The sequence below is a fragment of the Pangasianodon hypophthalmus genome, chromosome 16, assembly GCF_027358585.1.
Source record: "Pangasianodon hypophthalmus isolate fPanHyp1 chromosome 16, fPanHyp1.pri, whole genome shotgun sequence".
Classification (NCBI taxonomy): domain Eukaryota; kingdom Metazoa; phylum Chordata; class Actinopteri; order Siluriformes; family Pangasiidae; genus Pangasianodon; species Pangasianodon hypophthalmus.
Genome location: NC_069725.1, coordinates 20,399,012 through 20,416,773, shown reverse-complemented (window position 1 = coordinate 20,416,773; position 17,762 = coordinate 20,399,012). Strand labels below are relative to the sequence as shown.

The window sequence follows — 17,762 nt, the reverse complement described above, 5'->3', positions numbered from 1 at the left end:
AACATGTCATTGTAATAAAATTGACATTAGGGAAAACATAGTAACAGGCCACATCACACATCCAATTCTGGTCATTATTATCTTCATTTTTATAAGGCCTTTTATTAACTTTTAAAAATTCTAATGATTCCTGTTATTTCTGTATTATAGACCTTATCCCTATTTGCTACACACACACACACACACTCCCTCTTGAATTCAATTGTATTTTAAAAAAAGGGGGGGGGGGGGGGGGGGGGGGGGGGAATCACACATCCGTCTTACTTCCTCATTCCTGTCCTCGTTCCCTTTACTCGATGGTTAGGGTTTAGTTAAAGTGCACTGCCATCTAGTGGTCCAACATTTTTATTCTTTGCCCAGCCATGATTAGTCCACGGTCACTTAGCAAAAATAAATAAATAAATACATTCTATCTATCTATCTATCTATCTATCTCTCTCTCTCTCTCTCTCTCTCTCTCTATATATATATATATATATATATATATATATATATATATATATATATATATATATATATACATATGTGTGTGTGTGTGTGTGTGTGTGTTTTGTTTTGTTTTGTTTTTTGCTTGTTGAATATTCCATTCCAAGCCATGGCCATTACTATGCCTATTACTCCTTTCTTCTAGGAAGGCTTTCTACAAGATCTTGGACTATGACAAGATCTTTTGACCCATTCAGTCAAAACTGCAAATGTTAGGTGAGGCACTGATGTTGAACAAAAAGGCCTGGATTGTCATCATTGTTACAATTCATCTCAAAGGTGTTCGGTGGGATTGAGGTCATGGTTATGTGCAGGCCACTGGAGTTCTTCCACACCAAACTCAGCTAACCATGTCTATATGGACATTGCTTTGTGCACAGTCATGCTGGAACAGTTATAGGCCTTCCCCAAAGTGTTGCCACAAAGTTAGAAGAATACAATTGTCTTAAATGTGTTTGTATGTTGTAGCTTTAACAGTAACCTTCACTGAAATGAAGAGGCCTAACCCAAACCCTGAAAAACAGCCCCAGACAATTATCCCTTCTCCACCCAACTTTACTGCTGGTACTATGCATTCCAGTAGGTAGTGTGCTCCTGGCATCTGCCACACCCAGATTCATCCGTCAGACTGCCAGATAGTGAAGTGGTTGAAATTTCACAAACTGACTTGTGGCAAAGGTGGCATCCTATGACAGTGCCATGTTTAAAGTCAGTGAGCTCTTCAGTACAACCCATTCTACTGCCAGTGTTTGTCAGTGGAGATTGCATAGCTATGTGCTATGCAACTGTTAGCAATGGGTTTGGCTGATAGTACTCAATAATAACCTGAACTGAATAATTAGGAGTGGTATCAACATGAGCCAAGAGCTGAATGCAGGGGAACTGCTCTCTAAACTGCATGGTACACCAGAAACTGTCTCATCTAAATTTATTAAAATTAAATTTAAAAAAATAAATAAAATTAAATTGGCATACAAATAGAAAAAAAAATCAAGGTTATTCCAAAATGTATTTTTATATCATGTATCAAAATAAATTTTAAAAAAATAATAATATTTAAAAAAAGCTTACATGGGCAATATAAGAATAATAAAAATTGTACTAATAAGAAAACCTTAAGAACTGTTAATGCACACGTTTTCATGTATTGTAATTGTAATGCAATAAAAATGCTTTTTTTTTTAGCAGACATACTGTATATACAAATAAAACAAAAAGAAGAAAAAAGACGAAACCTCGCGAGACCTTTAGGGAACATAAACCAATCAGAACCATATCCGCTGTTATGCTCGTACATGACGTCACTCGTTGCTGACCCGTCAGTCTTCTTCTTCTCATATGGGAATTGTAGTTTTTTTAAGGCTGGTTTGAGTGGACGCTCTACGGATGAGTACAACATTTCCCACAATTCAGCGGAACTATGCAAAAACCCCCGTGCCTTTGTTTTTTGTTTTTGTTGTTAAAGGTTTAAGGCAGAGCTCCTGACGAGTAACTTTGACCAAATGACTAATGAGACAGAAGTTTGAGTTAATCTCACGCTTGTCTTTTGAAAGAAAACAGCACTGAGCAGCTGAACTCGGGTGAGTTGTTTATCACGTGTGGGGTGAAGATTAAACAGTGGCGTAGCTGTCTGTACAGAGAGGGGAAAAAAAAGCACGCGGGGTCATAAATTGCAGCAGGCGAGCTATGTGTAACTTTTTATTATTCCTGAAAGTTGTACTTTATTGCTGTCAGCGTCAGGTCTGTGTTACATGTGCGGCTGTAAATCGCTCACCGCGTGCAGTTTTGGCTGTTAAAAAGACGAAATTGTGTAACTACTTACGTCACCATGGTAACAAGACACACACACACACACACACACACACACACACACACACACAGAATTTTTGCCCTTGTTGTTGTTTTATTTTAGAAGATTATGAAATAGTAGCTATTTCTACCTTGCAGCTTATGATCACAGGTGTAATGTTTGTGATTGTAGAGCTGGGCAATATGACAGTATAATACCGTGACGAATTATGACGTAATACTTTTTCTGAGATATATCAGGTATCATGAACACCTTTTAAATGTTTTAATAACTCTTACAAACTCTGGGAGCAGTTATCATTTCCTAGTCTTTACAATTGTTAAATGTTAAAATTTTAGAGGATTTTCTTCCCCTTTTAGACTTATTTTAGTTATTTATGTAAATAAAAGTATCATTGTATATAGTGTTGTAGACTTTTTGCTTTTTTTTTAATTTTTTTTTTTTTAATAAAAATTCAACACTATGATTTTATTGACAGTTTGTTATCCAAGCTATATATTTTTTGTCCTAGCCCTCACCAATGTGTGATTTCTTTTCCCATAAGGGAGGGTCCATCAGTACAAAAAATTTGTAATACAGTATTTTCCATTTCCTGTTGTTAATTAACGCTCAATGTTTTGCATTACTAGGTCCTTCACAGCACTTTAAAATTGCACACTCTGACAACACTATAGCACAATAAAGTTTAACATGATCATTCTCTTTTGTTTACTGTACCTGATTTAGCTTAACACAGACTGCACATGTTAAACAAGGCAAAACACTGGACTCTCCAAGGTCACTCAGGAACTCAGTTTGACACCCCAATCTATAAATATGCTCCTTGTGTACTTATTGTGCTCCACCTGTCATGCTGGATCTACTGTACATGAGACACCATCTCCCATAGCTGTTATGCAGTTTCAGCATGTGAATTCCTGCCCGTATTCTGGGATAGCTGATTATTGTTGTTATTGTGGTTTGAGGTCTTGGTTTTTACACAGGTGGCCTGGGTTCAACTCGGGAACTTGGGAACCTGTCTTTACTTGCCTCAGGAGTGAGACACCAGACCATGAAAACAAAAACTTCTGGACATAGGGACAGTTTCTTCCCCTGAGCTGTATCTCTCCTGCTCAGTAACTAATAGTTTGGACAAATGTCATTAACACATAACCTTATGCACTGCTGCACTGGATCCTCACAAGTAGTGCAAATTCTCTCAGATTGCATATCGATATGTGCCTCTTTCAATTTATATGTATTTTTCCTGTTCCGTCAGAATCACATTTTTTTTCTGACCATGGAGAAAGCATGGAAGGTGGAGTTTCAGAACGTGGGCAACAGCTATTTCCCACAGAGCCGAGTGGAATGCCACTACAGCATCAGCTCTCAGCACAGCTGGGCTAGCAGTGACTGGATCGGCCTGTTTAAGGTGACAGTTAGGGAGTCATCACCTCTGCTTTTGTTATACATTTCTTGTCTATCAGTGACTATATTCATGGATTATTGTTTCTGTTTTTTCCCAGGTTGGCTGGTCATCTGTGAGGAACTACCATACATTTGTGTGGGCTCTTGCTCCAACCAACTACAAGGAAGGGACTGATGTTAACTGCTGCGTCCACTTCCAAGGTAATGGTCACCTTTATTAACATCCTGTAAGAAAACATCTTTAAAAAATTGATCATCCTGGGCTCGTTATCAAACTGGATACGACTGAATTTATTTATAAACCATTAGCAGGAGCATTTACAAAAGAAAAACTCCTGAAATGTGTGCCTCAATTTATAGGCTTCAAATGTTGTTATAGCCAATGAGTTACTCCAATTTATAAATAGAACATGCTGTCAAGGTTAAAATTGCTTATGTATTTCAAATGTACACACAAATTTAATGAAAATTTTGTGAAAAATCTTCAAAAGAAATCATAGTAAGACAGTTAAAATTACTCATTCAGTTAGAAAGAAAGAAATGCTGACGTTTTAAAGGAGGAAGATTTCGCCCATGCCAGGATTAGGAGGTGCTCTTTTGCTGCTTATTCATCATTTTATCATTTTCAGTTCTCTTTGAGCTTTGTCTTTCATGGAATTTGGGCATGTCACTAAATGTAAATCAGCTGAAAGTGTTTGGTAATTGGCATTTGTCAACATATGCACATGAGTATGAAGAAATTCTTTACCAAAACGTTTAGTAAAGTTGTGTGTAAATGGTTTTCATGGGCCAAACTGAACTAAAAATCCATGCCAGATTCACAAAAGATTGCTAAAGGAGATCCATTATTCTAATCTTTTTGATGAAGTGTGTTTAGACAGTGTTTCAGTCAAGGAAAGAGATTAGAGTGCAAAGAAAAGTCTTGATCAGATATGAGTGAGTGTAGCAGCATATCTTTGAGGTCATATCTTAAACAACTTAATCAACAGCCAAGAATAGATGTGTTGGAAAGTTGGCTTGAGTAATGAAGATGGGAGAAGATGGCACAAAGAGATGAGTGAGTGGGTGCAATGGAGGACACAGCGAAACTGCCGCAGTTACTGTCGGGGCTCGATGAGGTCATCAGTGAGGTCATCATCAGCTGATATCGGGGCTTGTGCAGGAAATCTAAACACTGTAGCACAGTCAGGATGAAGCAGTATTAATGACATACCCAAATGTATATATTAATACTATCTTAATACAAAACTGGTATTTGGAGGGCCTTAAACCATCAAGCCTCAAATTTACTCCAGGGTAGTCAATTATGTACGACAGTGGTTTTCAAAATGGGTTATAGGGATCTTCAGGGATCTGTAAACCATAGCCAAAGGGTTCATTATTTTTAATTTAGTTACAGCTGTGTTGAAATCACAGCTTGCCATTATCATAGGTACAATTGTTATTGAGTTGTTATTGTTATTGGTCTGTTTGATTGCTCAGTTCAGTTAAATGGGTTTAATGCAAACCTCAATAAGCTAAAAATAAGCAGCCTATAAATAATTTTATTTTGGACTTAATGTGGATTAGTATAATGGATATATTTCAAACTAACAGATTTTGGGGTAGGAAGAAAACTGTTTAAATAAAAAGTCATAGTCCAAGGCTTTAATGTGTCATTATTTTCTGGACAGTATGCGTGAAATGTACACATTTAATCATGTAAACTCTCCGACACTCCCACAGCTTGCTATTTGCCAGGCCCCAGTGGTGAGCAGTATCAGTTCGTATATGTGGATGGGAAGGGCGAAGTGTGCTCCCGCAGCTCTGCTTTCACTTTCTCTGCTCCAAAGCCACTGGAGGAGTTAGTGACTCTGGAGCAAGCCCTGGAGGGAGGTGAAGGCAGCGAGGACATGCTAGTTGTCGTTCCCAAAGCTGAGCTTCTGCAGGTGCGAGCACCCACTCATAAGTTCTAGCTTTAAATGTGGCTGTAAGCTACAGTGTCTCACAGCTCTGTGTTGCATCTGAGTAAAGTGCATTAAACTGTGTAGTACAAGGGCTCACCAAGGCAGGTTTTGGCATCACATAGCACTTTTCCACCTGCATGGATTCACTGGTACCAAATAAGCATTTCACAGCTTTGCACTGCAAGAAAAAAGCTGTTTTCAGTTGACCAAATCAGTTATGTTCTGATACCAAAAAGGACAGCGCAAAATAAATTTTTAAATAAATAATTAAAATCATAGCATTGATGCTGTTCTGGCAGCTTGTGGAGGCACAACATGTTTTTCTCATTACTTTTTCTGTATGTGTTTGAATAAAGATGAATAATTTCTAATAAATTCTTTCCTTTCTTCAGAGCCGGCTGCAGGAGTGTCTGAAAGAGAGGGCTGAGTTATTGCAGGCTCTAGAAACAGCAGAGAGGAGCCGTGAACATGAGCGCGAGTGCTCACATAGGACCAGAGAGGCGTGGGAGCAGAGGAGCAAGGAGCTGGAGGAGGAGCTCAGGCACACCAGGGAACAAATGGAGGACATGAAGAAGAAGCAGGAGGTAGACAACTAATAACTCTGCTCTAGTATCTCTCCTCTCAGACAAAGTGCTATGTTTATTCTAAAATTATGCTGATACCAATCAAATGCTGTAGGTGTAGGTGTAGGTATGATCCTATCATCCAGACCTACTGAAATATATAGATGAAGCAGAAGTTCAGTGTAGTGAAAAACAAGAGAGATCCTTCCATAGCTGTGCAAGCAAAGTGCTTCTATTTTATAGCATCTGCTGTCTGACTACTGTCTGCTTAGTTTGTCTATGTTTTGTCTGTCGGTCTGTGTGTCTCTGATCTGTCTCTCTCTGATCTGTCTGGATCTGGTGTGTCTCTCCCTGTTTCACCACTAGTTTCACTAGACATTTAAACTGTCTATTATTTAGGAGATGGCAGCTCTCAGGGAGGTTCTGCAGGAGGAGAAGCAGGCCCTGCTAGTTAAAGAAGCTGCCAGTGAGCAGAGGATCAGCCAGCTGGAGGACGACATCAGGGTGCTCACCCAAAAAGCCCTGGAGAGAGAGACAGATCTAGAGAGGTAAGACCTTCTGCTTGTAAGTAACAGGCCTGAATAAAAAAAGGCAACAATAATTAAGTTGGGTTGACCCCAACCTGCCATACTATTTGCAAGAAAATCAGCAAATTCATATAATTTTATCATGAGCTTTAAACTTTGAGATTCATTTTTTATTTTTTATTTTTTTACCCAAAGTAATATTGTCACCCAGCCATTTCCAGGTTTCATTTAGGATTAATTCACACAGTACAGCCAAATCCCAAATGGTTTCCAATTTATTATATGTGTTCCTATTCCTATAAGTGTGTACTAGAGCATTATATGCACAATACAACAGCATATGAGATACAGCCACAGAAGCAACAAATTAAGTGACACTTGCATGTAATATGTAAGTAATTTTTATATTTAATCAGAAGATTGGAAGAGAACATCAAGTCTGTCTACCTGATAATGTAACCGGCATAGTGAATAATTTCATTATTTTTTAATCTAGGATGAAGGAGCGAGCCAAAAAATCTGCGGCCCAAAAGAAAGAAGTAGAAGGTGAACACAAGAATATTAAGGTACGTAAAGTTTGCAAAGATATTTTAACTTACATAGAGCCTTGTTGTACAACCTGTACACCTACTAAAGTGTTTTCAGGTCTGCATGACAATAGCAGCCGAAGGATCAATAAATCCAGGCCAGTACCAAATCACTAAACATTCTCCTGTCAAAAATCAATACAATTATTTTTATCATGACTATTATTGCCAAAATTATATATGAGAATAAATAGATATATGAATGAGTGAAGCAGTTCACTGCATAAAGCATGTAAGGGTGTAATAAAACACAACAGGGTGTGCTGTTATAGGAATATAATCAGCAAGGTGGTGTGATGCCGTTTCCACCTCAAAGTTGATTACATTTCTATAATAGTACATCCCAAGCCGTTTTATTCCTCTTATACCACAGCAATTTGCCAAATGTTACAATTTTTGTTTATTAAAGAATGCCACGTCATACTTTGTAGCTATTTATAGTTACATTAAATGTTGTGGAACGTCCGCAAGTTTATTTAACTTACATTACAGCAGCTATAAACAGTCACTGGCATCTCTTTTTCTTTCTCTCTCTCTCTCTCTCTCTCTCTCTTGAAATAAGTAATATTTTAAAAAAAAAAAAAAAAAAAAAAAAAAAAGCAGTTTTTTATGTTACAGAGAAACCACAAAGCATAACCACTGTCCTAAAGACTTTCCCATGTCTGGGAAGTTACTTAGAGTTACAGCTTTACCTCTGACTGTTACAAAACTCCTTCTAAAATGTTAATAAACATCTCCTCCTATCAGCAGTTGCACATGTTTTAAATCTGTTTATGTGCCGCTTACATGATGCAGCTCACGTTTCAGTTGTTTCTATAAAAATGATAACATAATTTAGTTACATGGTAACATAGTGATTGTTGATAATGGTTTTGAGAGAGTGTGTATGACTGGAGACCGCTAATGAATGCTGAGGCGTTTAGAGATATGCTGTGTGTTTTTCATTGCAGTGTTGTTTTTGTAACGATTTTGTGGTTAGTGGTATAGGATTTTAATGTTATTTGAATGTGGTTTTTTTACTCTTTTGTAATATACAGTATGTAAATATAATTTGCCTAATGCATGCAAAACACCCAACCCACAGACAGACGGGGAAAACCGCGGGCGTGGTATCAATTATGTACAACACAGTCATGGTCAATTTAAGAAAGTAAACCAAACGTGTGTGTGGGTGTGTGTGTTATGTTCTGTTAGCTGAAGTTGGAGCAGACTGAAAAAGAGCTGCATAGCCTCTCTACAGAGTTCCAGAGTTTGAGAAGTTCTCTGGCCCAGAGAGACACGCATGCCCTGCAGCTCCGAGATACCATCACCACACTCACACACAAACTCAACAACGCACATAGGAAGGAGGTGTGTCACAGAGGCACTCTTTCTCTTTCAGATGCACACACACACTTTGTGTTCAAACTAATTATTACATGCAGAGGGGTGTCAGTGCAAACAAAACTCACTCACACCAACATATCTCATTTTATACACTCCTACACCCACACAAACTAAACATTTCAAGCACAGGAGATTTAACAGTCTGTTATCACCCTCCCACTTTATTTTACGCACAAATACACAGACATACACTCACACAATCACTGTAATATCACTTTCCCACACAAACTGAAGCAGTAGCTTAACATGGATGGACTGTAGTGTGAGCATGCTGAACATAGTGTTGTGATGCAGGCAGCCAATGAAGCGGCTTTAGCTGAGTTACACGGTGTTCAGGAGCGACTGAGTGCCAGTGAAGGCTGTGTTGAGACTCTGCGGACTGAGATCAGAGACATGGCGGCTCAGAGGGACAACATCCAGGCCGACCTTCACCAGGCCAGACTACAGACCGCACAGCTCACCCTGCAGCTTGCAGATGCCAACCTGGCACTGCGGGAGGCTCGTGCCAGCTGGGTGCAGGAGAGAGAGAGTCTGCAGTGTAGCACTGAGGTGACTGATGAGACAAGTGATAACGATAGGGAAATAAGCATGGGGACAAACAGTGATAGACAAATTGGGTATGTGGACAGGGGGTGGAGGTTCAGACAATCAGATCTGATCCTTAATTTCATGAACTTGATCTTACATAAAACGTGACATACTGTATATAAAGAAAATATTCTTATAATTTTTAGTTTGTATATGTACGTGTGCAGAGATTTTTTTGTGCTCATGCACCACTCTAAATAATTTAATTAATGAATTAATTTAATTTCATTAAGTAAATCTAAAGAAGCAAAATAGTTTATTGAAATTAGAAATGATATATATCAGAACAAGCGTAAAGCAAAAAGATGCTGAAATTTATATATTTCCACTAACTAAATAGGTTAAAAAACACAACAGTTATAAATGAATGAGCGACTCTCTGATGGCCTCACCAATGGCACATTACTCAGAGAGCACGTTTTTTCAGAATCAATTAGACTTAGTGCCTTATAAATCACTATCAGCTACGGAGAGGCGTAATTTTCCACCATTTTTGCAGAAATATTACCGTTACTTTTAAAATGATGTGATATTAATCAACAAGGACTGGGAAGAATTAGGGAACTTTTTTCAAGGACATTGTATAAATTGTTTGTAGGAATGATTTAGAATTGTGTGTACACTTTTAGGACATCATTATGGATGAGGCCCCTCGACTGAACTCCTAAGAACTAAAAAGAAGTAATGATAAAGCTTTAATTTTCTGTTTTTAAGGCACAATAAAATGCAAAAAAAAAAAAGTATAGGACAGAGAGCTGGTGCGTAGCTACAGTGATTTTCAGGGTGTGTCTGTGTTGTCTGTATAGATGATTAGGACACATTTGGACAGGCTGAATGATGAGATCAAGCAGAAGGAAGAGCAGCTGCAGGAGGAGAGGATGGAGAGAAACAAAGCAGAGGTGGAGCTTGGGCGAGAGAAAGACTGCAACCGGGTGAGTGCAAGCTCAAACATTGCTGATTTGGAGTTACAGAATGAAATCACAGAGGATAACTCATTTCTGACCTGGTTGTGTGGTTGTGTGTATACAGGTGCAGCTGAGTGAAACACGAAGGGAGCTGCAGGAACTGAAAGCCAGTCTCAGGGTGGCTCAGAAGGAAAAGGAGCAACTGCAGGCTGAGAAAAAGGCAAACTGCTGCCCTTACTTAACTCTCAGTCTAATAAAAACATGTAGCTAGTAGGAGTTGCTTGACTATAATTTTTTTTTTTAATTTCCTGCACTGTTGATGATGAAAATAAATAAATCAGTGCAATAAATGTGCAAAATAATAAGTCTGTGTATCATATGACACAATTTAAGAATGTACTCATTTTTAAAATACGCTTGGCAGATGTACTTGGCTCATCTGAAATTGTTTATTATAAAACTGAGAGCGCACAGCATGGAAGCTCATGCCCATCAACAGATCCCCTTCTTATAGCTCAACAATCAGCTTTCCTTAGATGGAGGATGATCTGTCTACAGCAGTGTGTCAACTCTGATCTTGATGGCATAATTATATGAAGTGCAACTTCTTTTTAGTGTGTTGGTATATTGCTATATTGATAATGTCATTTGCATTTTGTCACGTATGTATCACAATTACGGATCAATTTCATCACAGTGCAGATTTCAAATTTTTCTAATGATTGATGGATTAAAAATGGATCCAAACAGACAATGTGAATCCAAGCACTTCTTTGATTTATAGCGTAAATGCATAGTGAAATGATGCAGTTGTTTGTGCACTGTAAAAACATCATTACAGTCTAAATGGATTATAGAAAGTGTTGACTGCTTTGTTGCATAGTGTGTGTCCTTTTGACTTTGTGTGTACTTGTTGTGTGTGTGTAGGAGGTGATTGAGTACATCCACCAGCTGGAGCAGAGGCTGGAGACCCTGAGTGGCTCTAAATGGAGCATGACCGCGTTGTTGCAGAGCGGTGAGTGACAGACTGCTCATCTTATGTTACATATTATCATTCAGCACATCACTGCACACTGTCATACAAAACACTAATGGTACTCTGCAAAACAACCAATATAATTATCATCTTCTGTGATGTTAAATTCACAAAAAATTTGCAAAACCAAACAGATATCTTAATCTTACAGAGCAGCGTCTGTAAAATAGATCATCAAGTATATGGAAACTGCATCCCATACAACAGTGGTGTGTTTTGGTGCATAGGTCAAGCAGACAGCTCCCTCTCAGAGTCGGAGGATGAGAATCCAGAGGCACTAAGGCCTCTGAGTCATTACAGCTTGTGTGACCAACCCCAGGCTGACCTCCTCATTCTGCCCACTACTCCTCCTCCGTCCCCGCGACTCCTCCACTCGTCTCAGGCTGTGGTGATCAGTCAGCCCGCTCCACTCTGCTCCCCACATCAGCCTAGTGATGACACACACCCACACATGCACAGCTCCGAGTCGGTAAGTTGTATGGTTATGTTGTTAATTTATTTCTTGCAAATAGTATTTATTTTTAAAACTGCAGTTTGTAATATTTTGAATAGTAATTAGAGTAATAATCTTATAATTTCATATATACCATTACCATGCTCACTAGTTTCTTTGTTTCAGGCTTCTTTTTATTTTTTTTCTGGCCCAGAAATAAGCTCCACCCCTCTACAACAGCACTGCCTAGCTCTGCCCTCTTTACTTAGAAAAACGGGGGAAAGAGGAAGATTTATTAATGTTTTCATAAACATATCGAGAAGAAAAAGAGGAGCTAGCCAGATCTGAATAATATGTTTTACGTGCAATGCAAGGACCCGACATCTCATAGCTGTAACATTGGCCAACGACTCACCAGAAATAAAAGAAATAAAACATTATGTGTTGTTTTTTTATTTTATTATTATTTAAAGTGTACACGTCTGTCTGTGTTACAGGAGGAGGAATATGAAGTGTTTCAATCAGGTGGGAATAGCTTTGGAGAAGAGATGGCTCTCCTGCTGCCTAACCACAGAAACGCTATTCTCAGGTACACAATATACACACACAGAGCTCATAAAATCTCTATCATAATGTCATGGTGTGATTTGCTATCACTTGTTCTTATGGCCAATTCTATCTATGTCATGTTTGTGCACACAGGCTACCATGTCACTGACAAGTACACACTGGCCTCATGTCCTTTTTCATATCCCTTTCTCAGAAGCAGTGATTGTGTCCCACACACACACACACACACATACACACGCACACCTAGCATAAGATTTATGATGACAAGGCAAATATGGTGTGGAGATGGAAGTTTTGAATACCTCCTCATAAAATTAGTGAGGGAGAGAAGTGAGAGAGACAGACGGCTATAGCTAGGGAGAAGAAAATAAGAGTGTGTGTGAGTGAGGGGAGGAGGCAGAGTGTGAATGGTGGATGTGGGAGCGGTATGATAGGAGGACAAGAGGACAGATAAGTTGACAGCAAGCTGTAGCAATGATTTACTGAAAGGGTAGTCAGCGTGCACTGGCCAATTTTCAGCATCATTAAAACTGTCTCTCCCTCACTTCACTCACTCGCTCAATCACTCGTCCTGTCCTCTCTCCTCTGTTCTCCTCTCCTCTTCTGTCCCCTCCTTACCCCTAGTGTTCTCCTGTCTTCTCTTCTCTTCAGTTAAGTTCAAAAGTACACAATCCCTAACTCTTCTTTCTGCTGGTTCACTTTAGTGATGTGGAAGAGAGCCCCCTGTGGTGAGGAGTGGAACTACAAGATCAACCTGTTACAGGTCTTTGCACAGCAACACATACTGACATATGCAATTTGCTTTACATTCTTAATGCACTTTCTGTATGCACAAGCTACTAGACTAATCAGTCATTCACACATTTACCTGTTCAAATTTAACACTTAACACTAAGGATGCATCAATACAGATAATGATAACTGTATCTCGTTTACTCATACTCGTAAGAAATGGTCCAATACCAGCATCTGATACCATGTGATAGTATGTGACGTAAGCCATGACATGAAATGAGAACAATATGTAACATATGATCTGTGTTATGATCAAAGAAAAGCAAACCGTGTTCTGTGAAATTATCAAAAGGAGGAATAACTTTATGGTGTTTAAACAGTATCTTTAATAACGAGTGCTAAGGTCACCAACCTGAGCTTGCAGACCAGTATCAGTGAGAGTGGTCATTAAAAATGCACGCAAGGTCCAGTGAACTGTGTGCATACAAAAGAACTGGTGAGCATGGAGCAGTGAACCAAGCATGCAGAGAAGCTGGCCTGTGTGAGCACTTTAGTACCGCGAGCACTGAGCGCTTTCACTTCCTGCACTTTGCTCACGAGTCAAGGTGCAATTCATGGCGCTTTGCGCTCATTTTTAACGACAACACTTGCTGAAAATGCTCTGCATGCGCTCATTTTTAATGACAACACTCGCTGATAATGCTCTGCACGCTCATTTCGGCCACACTTATGCTCTCTATTAACCGTTTAAACACCATAATTTATTAAACATGAACTCAGTACAAGGAGTTCATTGCTAGCTGCAACCAACATAAACGATTATAAGCTGAATAAAATCTTCCATAACGCCCCTGATTGATGAGTCACTTCCATATCGGTATCAACATATATCAAAAAACATGTACTCAGTCTGAAAAATATTATTTTTTAAGAAGTTGTTTAATTCAAAATGGTTTGGTATGTCAGAAAGATAGTGTGTCTTTGTGTATTTAGGTGTGTATGGCTAGTTTTGAATTATGATGAATAGCTTTTTACTCAAAAAAGTCTATAATTAAGCGTATATCAGTTTTTATGTTTATAAGAGTTAGAACTTGCAATAATGTATGTAAAACACATTTGAATCCATGTTTGAGAGGATAGGATTTTGTTTTACTTTAAGGCTATTATGTCTAATATTTTTGGAGTGTTGGTAAATATGTTAACTGCAGCCTATCAAGGATATCACGAATTATGTGTCAGAAAGGAAATGACATGTGAATGTGTAATAAAGAAACTGAATTTAAAGCAGTTGAGGTCAAACATGAAATGATCATGGAAGTGTTTGCACAGATATGAGCAGTCCTGATTGCAATAATGCTACAAGTAATAATCATAATTAGCTAACTTTTATTAATGCAAATACTTTGTGATCTCTGTCTCTGCAACAAATTATGATATAAATGTTTTCTACCATTTAAAGTTTTGTTTTGCTCATTTAACTAGGTGATGTTTCACTGTCTCTCTTTTAAGGCATGGGTTCTCAAAATTTTGCAGCCAGGTACCTGTTTAATTGGGAAAAAAAAAACAAAAAAAAAAAAACACGGACCCCCCTCTCTCAGTACCAATTTGTTCTATGAACATAATCCAGCTATTCAAATATTAGGCTCATTATTTAATTATGTGCAATAATAATCTTGCTATTTATTAGAGCCATAGAGCTTTTTTATTCCTGGACTTCCCACCGACAGAATGCATTAGGTCCACCAAGGCATAATTTATAGGCCTGTTTGTTTTTGAGTTATTATTTTGAGTTATTATTTGGATTAAATCAATGTAATTCAAGTGACCAGTCAAGTAGGCTAGTAACTATAAGAATTCAATCCTAACAGTTTTGATAATGGTGTTTTCTACTACTGTAACAGAAGAAAACATGGATGCCCTTGCTGTATACCCCAATTTGAGAGCCTCTGCTTTAATGTTTGAATAATTTTTATCTATAACTTTTTATACAGGATGTTTCATAATCCATGTTCTCTTTGATTCAGTCTGTGTACTGTAAGATGCTTGGTTTAATCCTGTACTGTGCTACTGTTTTTCTTGTTACATTTAAATTGTGCTAGTGGAATAATTCACAGCCATTTTACAACATATTAAAATAGTTTAATATACAACACAGGTTTGTACACAAGCTTATTCATGTGGGTGGTCTTGTATTGTCACTACATAAATTTAACCAAGACATCAGTGAACTTGTTTTATTAAATGGTCAGCATGGTGACTACCAAGGCACAATCTTTTAAGTGTACTAGATACTTTTCACCTCTTGGTGGTTTGTAGCTTTTACTGTTGTAAACTAATTAGCATCCATCTGCTGTGCCATGCCGGTTTGTGTTTAAAGTACCACAAGATCCTCACTGTTTCCAGCCCTGTAAAAATCCTGAGCTTTAATTCTATATAGACTTGTATCCGGTTCCTCACAGAAGAACTGTTTTTTTTTTTGTTGTTGTTTTTTCTTCAGTCCATCTGTATTCATAGCAATAAGCCCTCAATTTTTTTTTTTGCTTTTTCTTTGTTTTGTTTTTTTTTGTTTTTATATATTCACTTATCCAATATGTATTTTCCATAATGTGTTGTACTGTAAGGGTTTGGGTGGGTTTCAACAATAAAGTATTCATAATCTAAAAAAAACATTGACCTCAGTTTTGTTTTTTGTTTTTTTTACTTATGCATTTTTTGGAACAGGGTTAAAAAGGACAAACATGAGGTCGTGGAGAGATAGCAGTGCAGGTACAGACATCAGTTCAGTACACGTTCAAGTACAACCTTGTGATTATATTCCTGGACATAAACATACATACACGTATGACCTGAAATGTGCTGTTAATTGACATAATTTGCCCTGAATTTCAGATTTGTCTGTCCTGTTTGGTTCCACCAGTCTAGAGTATGCATGACTTGCATATGTGCACTCATAATATTTCCTAAACAGTGTGTCACGTGCTAATGATTTATCCTAGGAGCAGAATAATCTTTTCGCTTTTAATCACTTTTTCCTGACCTTCATCCCTCTTTTTGTCACTGCCTTTTTTTAAGCTCCTCTCTTATTCTTTCTTCTTCTGTATTCTCTGTGTTCTCCTTGTGCAGGGGGTCTAATTATAAAATCAATGGAGCCGGGCTGCCTGCTTTATGGCCTCCTCTAAAACCTTAACAGGGAAATCACTGTAGGATTGATGACTCCCTCACTCTTTATCTCTTTTAATTAGAAATGTAAAAGATATGAAGAGCCAGAGGCCAGAGTAGTGCACCCAGGTTTTTACGACTTTTCACCCCTCCCTCCCCTTCCGCTGGGGTCTGATCCATCTCCTCTTCCTCCAGAGGCCCTTGTACTCCTCCAGTGCCATCTTTGATATGCCTCCATTTTGTATATGCCTTGGCGTTCTTTCCACATGTCAGTCTCTTGATGCTTTCTGCCTTCAGCTTTTTATTCATGTGTCATATGGTATGTGAATGCTAATGTGAAGTGATTTAACTAGCCTTCCACTGCTATAATTCAATAATACATAATTCATGAATTTTTCTTTTCAGGTCTATGAATTTAATCCTTCGTTCCTAATGCTTCTTCCTGCTTTCCTAGGTAGATAGCTACAAAGTAGTCAACACTGCAATAAATTAACGTTCTGTGGCTCTACAGAGCACTCAACGCTTCTTATGCCTGCTCAGAAAGCTACAGAATATTTATGGGGAAAAAAATTAACCTAGTCTTATCTGCAACTTTCAAGGCACAAGAGCATCCCAATTATTTTTATAGCTCTCATTAGCAAAGATCAGACAGTTAGCAACAGTGAGTCTGCCATGGACCTCCACATTTCTTTCTGTAGTTTAAAAAAAAAAGACCTGCATTCACTGGCCACTTTAACAAGTACACATTGCCTGGTCTTTTTCCAACCTTGAATTGTCCAGTTTCGGTAAACCTGTTTTCTGTTCTTGGCTGACAAAAGTGGATTCTTTTGCTGTGTATCCCATCTGCTTCAAGTTAATCAGATGCTGTTCGGCTCATCGGGGTTGTAAAGAGCGGTTATTTGAGTTGTCGTAACCTTCCTCAGCTCGAACCAGTCTGGCCATTCTCCTTTGACCTCTGTCATCAACAAGCCGTTTCCACACACAGGATGTTTTTCAGGGTTTTTTTTTTTTCACGCTGTTCGGGTGTAAAATCTAGAGACAGTTGTGTGTGGAAAATTCCAGGAGATCAGCAGTTTCTGAAATTCTCACACCAACCTGTCTGGCAACAAAAACCATGCCATGTCAAAGTCACTGAGATCACATTTTTTCCACATTCTGATGTTTCATGTGAACCTTAACTGAAGCTCTTAATGCTACAAGTTCAAAGTTATCTCTGCAGCTTGACATGTATCTGCCTGGTTATATGCATAGCGCTGCTGCCACATAATTCGCTGAATTGGCTGAATTGATAATTGCATGAATGAGCAGGTGTTCCTAATAAAGTGGCTGGGGGCTGTCATGTATATGTCATTCATACATACAGGCTGGATCCATAAACATAGCATTGTTGGTTGTATTTGAGCTTAGTAGCTTTATTATATTGGGTTTTTTTGTTTTTTGTTTTTTTTTATTTTTTGGTTTGTTTTTTTTTGGGGCGGCAATAAAGAGGGTTCAAGACCACACTAATCATGTATAGGACAATGTTGCATTTGCAGAATATCAGTTTCATGAATGAATGGCTACATAGACACATTACAGTAATGGCTTTACAGGTACTCTGTAGTTCATGGTTGGAATACCCACA

At 38.3% G+C, this 17,762-nt stretch overlaps 1 protein-coding gene across 3 annotated transcripts; it reads left to right on the top strand.

The window, feature by feature from the left end:
* The first annotated feature begins 1,899 nt into the window (after window positions 1-1,899).
* On the top strand, window positions 1,900-15,635 carry calcoco1a (calcium binding and coiled-coil domain 1a). 3 transcript variants are annotated; one of them, XM_026920639.3, is made up of 15 exons: window positions 1,901-2,066; window positions 3,555-3,707; window positions 3,802-3,904; window positions 5,429-5,631; window positions 6,042-6,233; window positions 6,612-6,760; window positions 7,236-7,305; window positions 8,521-8,676; window positions 9,007-9,261; window positions 10,107-10,232; window positions 10,330-10,425; window positions 11,133-11,220; window positions 11,469-11,710; window positions 12,172-12,263; window positions 12,949-15,635. In XM_026920639.3, exons 2-15 carry the CDS (start codon window positions 3,576-3,578, stop codon window positions 12,974-12,976), a joined length of 1,932 nt encoding a protein of 643 aa, XP_026776440.3. In that variant the 5' UTR covers window positions 1,901-2,066; window positions 3,555-3,575; the 3' UTR covers window positions 12,977-15,635. The 3 variants fall into 3 exon arrangements, with proteins under 3 accessions (XP_034167733.2, XP_053096994.1, XP_026776440.3); XM_034311842.2 differs by lacking the exon at window positions 8,521-8,676 and having other exon boundaries at window positions 1,900-2,066; XM_053241019.1 differs by lacking the exons at window positions 8,521-8,676; window positions 9,007-9,261 and having other exon boundaries at window positions 1,900-2,066.
* The last annotated feature ends 2,127 nt before the right edge of the window (window positions 15,636-17,762 follow it).

Coding starts and splice junctions, on each gene's coding strand:
- calcoco1a (XM_026920639.3), top strand. CDS start 3,576: ATGGAGAAAGCATGGAAGGTGGAGTTTCAGAACGTGGGCAACAGCTAT. Junction 11,221..11,468: donor GACCGCGTTGTTGCAGAGCG/GTGAGTGACAGA, acceptor TTTGGTGCATAG/GTCAAGCAGACAGCTCCCTC. Junction 12,264..12,948: donor CACAGAAACGCTATTCTCAG/GTACACAATATA, acceptor GGTTCACTTTAG/TGATGTGGAAGAGAGCCCCC.